General features: G+C 38.3%; 1 protein-coding gene across 2 annotated transcripts in view; it reads left to right on the top strand.

Annotated features, from left to right (window-relative positions):
* The window catches only part of LDAH (lipid droplet associated hydrolase), a 132,436-nt gene that overhangs the window by 113,773 nt on the left and 9,779 nt on the right, over positions 1–8,884 (top strand). For both annotated transcript variants that reach the window (XM_012803725.2, XM_023511880.1), the window contains one exon: positions 4,553–4,635. In XM_012803725.2, the coding sequence (XP_012659179.1) occupies positions 4,553–4,635 (83 nt within the window). The remainder of the gene's footprint in view (positions 1–4,552; positions 4,636–8,884) is intronic.

Raw genomic sequence — 8,884 nt, 5'->3', positions numbered from 1 at the left:
TATAGCCTTATATTCCAGATTCTTATGTATAGCTGTAAGTAAGTGTCTTGTCCAGATTTAGGAGATTAAGCTGAGAAAATGTCCATTATTTACTCCTATATGTATTCATGCTAATATCACAGACAAGAATAATAAAAATCTTTTTAAGATTACATAATGACTATGTTTAAGATGCTTGAACTGAGAAGGTAGCTTGTTACTATTTGCTTAATATAAAATGTAGTCTAATCTCTGTAAATTGACTACCCAAGGGGCTGTAACAAACTGGTCAACATATGAAGGTGGTCCACATAAGGAACTACATTCAGTACATGTGGTACATGTCCAATCTGTAAAAATTAGGTTGACTTAAGGAGTTGGTCAATGTAGGGCATAGTCAATTATGGACTGTATATGAAAAACAGCATATCTATATGAAAAACTACTAGACTGTATATACCGTGAGGGTGAGGATTTTCTCTTTTGATCATGTGGTGTCTAGAACATAATAGGTGTCCTATTATGAACAAAGAAACTGGTCAAATCCATAATTAAAATAATATAGATGTTTCTAGTTATAGCTGTGAAATTAAATAGGTTAATAAAATAATTCAAAAAATCACTTCACTTTGAAAGGGCCGATTAATCACTAATACTTATCTTCATTTCATTCTAGTATCCGTCAAAAATTTTATTAAAGTAAGTTTTTTTGAAGTTCATGGAGGAATGAGGGAGGACCCTAGTCGATAAAAATTTTAGTGAATTCATGGATGACAGTGATCTGGGTAGGGGAAGCTGATGAAACAAGATACAGGGAACTAGAGCTCAGCCCTTTATCTAATACAGTGAGCACTAGTCCCATGAAGCTATTTAAATTTAAATTAATTATAATTATTTCAAACCAGCCACATTTCAAGTGATTGATAGTAACAAGGGCCTAATGCCTAATGTGTTGGACAGCACAGACATAGAACATCTGTGTTATCACATAAAGTTTAGTTACACAAGCCTGGCTTAGATGATGGGCATACTCATATAGCCAAAAAATGAGCATAAGAATCCCCTAAGAACTTGAGACTCAAGATCCCAAGTTTGAGCAAGGAAAGGTGAGGTTGATACACACTTCTAAAAACAGGGATTAATCACTATCAGTCTTCCCCACCCTTGCCATTTCACAAAGCACACACAGCAGCTAGGCATACTTTGACCTCCAGATTTTTTTTTAAGTGTTTTTTAAAAATTGTTAAGAGCCTAGAAGTAAGACCTTTATATACGTAGTGTTCCAGTATAGTGGTACCATATTTGATGTAACATTATAGGAATTCTAAAATGAAACCTGTCAGTCATAAAGCTGATTACCATATTTGTGTTAAAAATGAATAACTGAGGATCACCAGACATTCAAGGAAAGCCTCCAACATGAATAAACATGAGCAAAGTAAGTAAGATTGGGAAAATATGTTGATAAAAACAAGAACAGAATGCTCTGAAGAAGATACAATCAAAGACCCAAGCTGATTCCATGTAAATTAAAAATCTGATTGTCAGTTGGACAGAGTAACTCACGCCTATAATCCTAGCACTCTGGGAGGCTGGCCCAGGAGGCTCTCTTGAGCTCAGGAATTTGATACCAGCTTGAGCAAGAGTGTCTCCACTAAAAATAGAAAAACTAGCCAGGCATTTTTCTAACACCTGTAGTTCCAGCTACTGGGGAGGCTGAGGCAGGATTTGAACCCAGGAGTTTGAGGTTGATATGAGCTAAGCTGATGCCACGGCATTCTAGCCTAGGCAACAGAGTGAGACTCTGTCTCCAAATAGATGTATATATGCATATGTGTGTGTGTGTGTGTATGTGATTGTCAAAATTAAAACTTTATTATAAGGGGTAGAAAATAAAATTGAGGTTAAAAACTAAAAAGTCAAATGACTGAAAAAGCTCGACATCAAGGCACATTATCATAAAATGTGCATCAGCAAAATACAGAAGATTCTAAAAGTGTCCAGAATTGTGCACACGCACATGCAGATGCTTTCAAACCACTGAAAATCAAAGTGGCACTACGTGTAAGCTCTTCATCAAAAGTAGCAAGTTATTTAAAGACAGTAGAGCAGTGTCTTCTAGGTTCTGGGAAAAAATTATTTTCAACTTGAAAGTCTCTAATTAGCCAAGTCTCAGTCAAGTGCAAAGGTGAAGAATAGACTTTTTCAGACAGGCAGAAGCTCCAGAAACTTCTCCTGTAGCATGCTTTCCCTTAAGAAGTCATCTAAAGATATGCTCCTGCAGAAGTACGTAGGCAATCACAGACAAGACGGAGAGCAGGACCTGGCACTCCAGCCCCGTCCTCCTCCCCTTCCCACCCACGTCGTCCTGGGCAGCCCATGCTCTGGTTGCTGTCCTCGGACACAGGGAGTTTCCCCTCCTATTCTCGTCTAGAGCCTGCATGGCCCACTTCCTCATCCCATTCAATCTCTGTTCACAGGTCCTCTTGTCAGAGAGGTTTTTTTCGGTGAACTTTACATAAAACAGGCCCCCACAGTCACTGTACATTCTATGTCCTGAACTTATTTTACTTTCTCCCTGTCTGTCATGTATTTGTGTTCACTGCTGCCAACACTGAATTCTAAGCTCAGTAATGGCAGCAGTTTTTCTTTCTTGTCCGTTGCGCTACCTCCAGTGCCAATGTCTGGCATACAGTATTGTCGTCTCTGAATGAATAAATAAGTGATTGAGTTAATTAACTGGGACTTAGAAAACAATGAAAACAGCCCAAAAAGGCAGCCGAGAGAAATTCTAAGTTGGCAGCAGTACAGGTTAGAACAGAGGGTCTCAGGGTCCTGGAAAGAAGGACTGTGAAGAGCTGACTCAGAAGGCCAAGTGCTGGGTGAGAGTTGGGGGGAAAGGCAGTGGTTGTAACAAAAACAGCATTGGAGGGGGGGCCTCTTGTGAGAACGGGAATGTGGCCTCATAGACGAGTTGGCTCAGCAGTAAACAATATCTAGCAATAAAAGTGTAAGTGTATTATTTAAGTAATCATAGAGGAATTAAAAATAAGATCTAAACATACTGAGAAGATGGTAAGAAGGAATGTGAGGGCCATAAAGTGAGCTAAATCCCCATCTATCACTCTATCATAGCAGCTCGGCAGAAATAATGAATAAGTTACTGAAATATAGCAAGACGATCCTGATGTTTAGCAGTACGGAGGTAACCAGTGGACAGACAGTGGACAGACAGCTAAAAAAGTTAAGAGAAGATTCCTCTGGGGGATGGGCTAGAGGCAGGAAACAATGGAACAAGAAACTATGGCTTTTCGCTGTAAACATTTTTGTGAAGTTTGATATATAAACTCCATCACTGTTAACCTTGATAAAACATTAAAGTAGAGGCAACATGTAAAATAATCTGGAACTAAAATTCTTGATAATTTGAACCATGGGGGTAGAAGCAGGATGGGAAGAAGGCATGGGAAAAATAGGGTCGGAGGGAGGCATAGGGAATACACACCTATGCCAAGGGCCTGCCTCGTCTGCATGAATAATTCCAGAGAGCAAAGGGGAAAAATCTATAAGTTTTCCAGTGTTTAGGTAAGGCTTAGCCACTAGATGAATATAAATGAAGTTTATGCTTTGATACTATTAATAAAATGAAATTTTTAAAGCCAGGGTGGGGAGGAAAACTTATCATTTATTCTAAAAAGAGTCAGAAATAGCAAAGTATAGGATATACAAACAAGTTGACTGGAGTCTGACCAAATATCTTTGATCTCAATATGCAGGAATATCTTTTGGTTCCTTTAGTTAAGAGAGAGACTTTCAAACGGCACTTTTAAGGAAGTCCACTTATGTGATTTCAAGAATCATACTTAAAGTGGCAGAAGATTCAAAATGAAGGGATTGGCATATACAAGGTTAATGTTATTTAAAAAAAAAGCCAATTCATGATATCAACCTAAGTGGAATCCAAGGGGGTGTAAGAAAGCCACATAAATGTATGTTATCTCTGGCTTTCTTCTTCTTTCCAAGTATTTGACATCTTAAATGTGAGCATCAGTTTGCTCGTTTTGCCACCAGTATAACAGGACTAATCCTCAATGAAAATTCTTAGAGATCCTTTAAACCTATTTTTAAAAATAAACATTATTTTCAGTTGTTGCCTTTAAAAAAAAAAAACCAATGCAATTTCATGTTAGTAACTGTGTACATTTCCTCAGCATGCATGATTTATCTGTAATAATTTGTGCTTCTCATCTTTGAATCATAGCAACACATAGTAGTCAGGTCCAGTTACAACACATCATTTGCTGTGGTGTCTGACGTTAGGCTGGGGCACAGCTACACTTTGCTGTTGAGAAGCTAAGTGAGGCTGAGAGGTTCGCTTGTAGGACGTGCTCTTAGTTCCAGAGACCATGCAGGTTGTGTGATTGACATCTTTCTCTTGGTCTCACTAGTGTTTCAAATCAGGTAAGACTTGCCAGGAGAAAAGGAAGGAGGATTGAGTTTACTAAAGTAAATTTGGCATTTGTTCTTATTCTATGTATTCTAAGTGTTTGACTTTTTTATTTTTTAAATGTAGCTAATGCTGCCTACCTTGGAGGCCAAGAAATGATGGAGGTGGTGAAGAGAGACAATGAAACCATAAAGGAACATTTGCCTAAGGTAACCACTTTGGTGTTGCAAGGAGATAAGTAATAAGTAGATGGACAGAAATATTTACTAAGGATGAAGGACTAGAATTGGTTAGAATACAGACCTCAAAGGTTTAGAGGTTGCGAGGCAGTTTTACTAGTTAAAATTGTTATCCTTGAAAGTTGTGTAGAGAATAGCAAAGCTGATTGCATAGTTACTTAAATATATGTTACCACCTGGTTTTGTTGAATTTACTTTTAGATCAATACTTTCCTATTTTGTCAGTGCATTTTAGCCTCTCCTGGTCTCCTACTGAGAACACTTGCTATTTATAGAATAAATGAGTTATATTGAAACATAAATTAGAACAGTCGCAAAGAACTAACATTATATATGACCTAATCAGTAGCAAGCTTGTCTTTTTTACTCTCCAACACATTAAGAGTAGGAATGTCCTGCGCTAGCACCAAGACCTGTTTTCTGAAATACTCATCGTTTGTAAGTTATCCTGCAAATACTAGAATCATACACAGACACATCTGAAACTGTAAGGGAACAATGGTTTAGAATATGTCTAAGCACCCTAGAATTTGGGTGGCTGTGGTACTCCCATGGAATCATTACTCTGTCTGTCCATCCTGAGTAGGAAGGAGCTGCACTGGTTTAATACTATAGCCACTAGCCACATGTGGTTATTCGTGGCTAGTCTGAATTGAGAGGTGATGTAATTTTTATAAAATACACATTGGATTTCAAAACTTTAATACTTCCTAAAACAGTACAATATTTCATGAATGTTTATATTGATTACAGATTGAAAAGATAATATTTTAGATACAGTGGTGATGCATAGAAGGGACTCCCAATGGGGGGTCCTTGGCTTCAGGCAAGAAAGAATTAGAAAACCAGCTGACAATATCAGGTCAAACTGAGATTTGTTCAGAAACTATAGAAATCTGCTCCACAGACAGACCAGAGGCTATACTCCTTGAAGAGAACCAGCCCCCCGCTTCCTGTTCTATTTCTATTTAGGCAACAGACTAACCAAGGAGAGGAATATTTATGGAATTGGTGGGTGTTCCTCCACATCTTAGTTCTAATTGGTTGGACTTGCCCTGCCTCCATCCTGTTTTGATCAAGGTAGTTTGCAACTTTGAGACTTCTTGATTCAGGTAATGTTCAGTAGCCCAAAGCAATGCCTAAAGCAGTTTCTGCCAGTTCCCTATCTCAGTGGGTTAGATAAAATATATTGAAAGTAATTTTATCCATTCCTTTGTATTTTAAAACATAGTTACTAAAATTTTTTTAAATTATATATGTGCCTTGCTTTATACTTCTGATGGACAGTACTAATCTTGATCTTTACAGTTGGTGCTGAACTGTGGTATCTGCTGGGGACAGTGAAATGACCCCTGCTGAGTGGCAAACTCTGACAGGACCCAGGAACCTATAGCCTGCCAGTAAAACCTTAGCTGCCCTGCTGGGCTTAGAACCCCTTCATAAACTTTGATACATTGGACTTAAACCTGCCTACAATGTTCATTCATGTTTTCATAATCTCCTGATACAATTATCTTAAAGCAAGAAAGGCATTAGGTTTTAAAAAAATATTTTCAGAATATTGAAAATATTCACTCAGAGAAGACTTTTGGGAATGCCAATATTTCTAAAGGAGCACTTGGCTAGAGTTTGAAATTCTGAAACCAGAAGGAAGTCCTCACTAGCTGAACGGGGAGCGTTGGGGCCTTAGGAGGAAGAACCCTCTCTCCAGGGCTTTCAGCTGCATCTAGTCATGGAGGGATGTGAAAAATACAAGAAAAATGGTATTTTATTTTTCAGTTAAATTATCAGTGAATCCATTTCAAAAATGCACTTAAGTTTTCCAGATTGGAAGTTCATAAAAAACAACTCAACTCTCAGTTAATAATAAGACTGGCAGATGCTCCCTTCCAAAATTCACACTTGCTGAATGACCGACCCATCGTGTGTCAGAGCCCGTCTTACCACCTGTGGGAGCCAGCTGCTGTAAAACACTCATGGTTCCTGGATTCTACTCGTATGTTTTGCTCAGAAAAAGGTCAAAGAAAGGTGCTAACTTATTCCTGTCCTAAGTTAAATCCATATGCAAGTGTAATCATTCCCAGATAGAGGCCTGTTCATGGTAACTGTGTTGGGGCTGTACGTTTACTGAGACTTTTATGGGAGAAACATGGGGGCATAATGGTAGATGGCAGGCATTTCAGGGTTAGTATTAACACACAGTCATAGGAACAACCGTTTCCCACTCCAGGGAATAGATTTGTTTTTAAGATGGCATTAAATGTACCTGTAGGATATGGGGCAACAAGGTATTGTTTCGTTTAATGATGGAAAGCTTCCTTGCAGTTAATTCTCTGTCCTACCAGCTGAATTTGAACTCTCCACTAGGATAATACAGTTCTAATTCCTAAGTGAAACTAGGTACAGAGCGACAGGAAGTTTATTGCAACTTTTTGTTTCTATAATGAGAAAGAGGAAACATGCTGTAATTTAATATTGGTAAGAGTTGAATCAGCAAAGTATGTCTCAGTCTGCTTGAGAAAATAAGGAAACTTAAAGGTGCACATAGTTCTAGGAAGACAGTGGGCATTGCCTCCTGCCTTCCAAACACCCGATTTCCGAAGATGAGAAGTATCCTTATTTTAGTTATTCTGATCAAAGGTACTCTGTGCCATTTCCACAGAGTATCCCCATTTCAGGGGCGTTCAGAAACTTCATACCTATCTAGGGCTATCCTATGTGAAAATTTTTTGAGCTACACATTTTCTTGCAAAAATCATTCCATATATCTCAGTTACTTAACTTAAAACAGTTATGAAAAATGTATCTTTGTGTTATCGCCAGGATGCCACAGAAAAGTTAGTCTGAAAATACTTTTTTTATTGTGTCATCAAGACGGCTTTCTGCTTCTCTTCCCCTTGAAAACTGTCATGCTGTAATCAGAGGCTTTGGTTCCCAATTCAGAGTTTCTACTGTAAGATTTCCATTGCTCACATGCAGAGGGCTTTTTATATTCTTGGGAAAAATAGGATTTTTTTTTTTTTTTTTTTTTTGCTGTTTTTGGCCGGGGCCGGGTTTGAACCCACCACCTCTGGTGTATGGGGCCAGCACCCTACACCTTTGAGCCACAGGCAATGCCTGGCTTTTTTTTTTTTCCTTTTAAGAGACAGGATCTCACTCTGTTGTGAAGACCATAGTACAATGGCCTGATCATAGCCATCACACCCAGTTAGATCTTTATTTCACATAGACTTAGAGACAACATCTCAGAATGTTGCCCACGCTGGTCTCAAACTCCTAGCCTCAAGCAATCCTCTCACCTTAACCTCCCAAAGTGCCAGGGTTACAGGTGTGAGCCACTGCACCAGCCCAGGCTCTATTTTTTTTTTTTTAACTTTGAAAAATCTACTGGACTGACTGTCTTCCTTCCAAGATCGAGAGACTTTATACACAGTATAAGACAGTTGTAGGGTTTTATGGTGCTTCAGCTCAGTATTAAGTTATTTCTTATTCCTGGAGCAAATATATCAGACTCACTGTTGTTCCAAAAGAATATGCCATGGTTTATGACATCATAGATTATGTTATTTCCTTAAGTTTTCCTGACTAAATCCTACTTGTCCTTAAAACTTGGGTTGAGTGGCATCTCCAAGAGGCCTTCCTCAGCCCCTGGTTTGGGTCAGCTGTCCCCCTGATGGCCTCCTTGGCTCCCTGTGTAAAGTTATAACACCGCAGTTACCACACAATAGCTTCTCCTCACCCCTCCTGGAGTTAAGGAACTGTGGTTTTCTCATCTTGACGTCCTTTTGGACCTAGCACAAGTCACGATCCCTGGTAAATGTTCAATGAATATACACCAGATGGATGAACAGAGAGGCAGAGAGATGGAGTTATACAATGTAGATTCTGCCATGTTTGGTGCCACGGATCTTTTTAGCTCTCTCATACAGCATTTGGAACTCTTACTCAGAATATTAAGCATATAAAGTAAATATATAAGGTTATCAAAGAAACCAATTATATTGAAATATAGTTTATCAAAATATTTTTTTAAAAATTTGTGTTATAGTAATATATGCATCCTTATACATTGAATAATGAGATATAATCTGTCAGAATTGCTAATAGAATTTTGCCGTGATGAGAATAAATATGTTTTAGTTATCTGCATCAAGTTTACTGTGATTTGAAAATATCCATCATTTTAGTAGATGATGAAATACAGACATTACCAAAACTA

Source organism: Otolemur garnettii, unplaced genomic scaffold (assembly GCF_000181295.1).
Source record: "Otolemur garnettii isolate 467f Iridium unplaced genomic scaffold, OtoGar3 scaffold00022, whole genome shotgun sequence".
NCBI classification, from domain to species: domain Eukaryota; kingdom Metazoa; phylum Chordata; class Mammalia; order Primates; family Galagidae; genus Otolemur; species Otolemur garnettii.
Note: the sequence above shows the minus strand (reverse complement) of the source record. Positions and strands in the feature narration are given on the sequence as shown.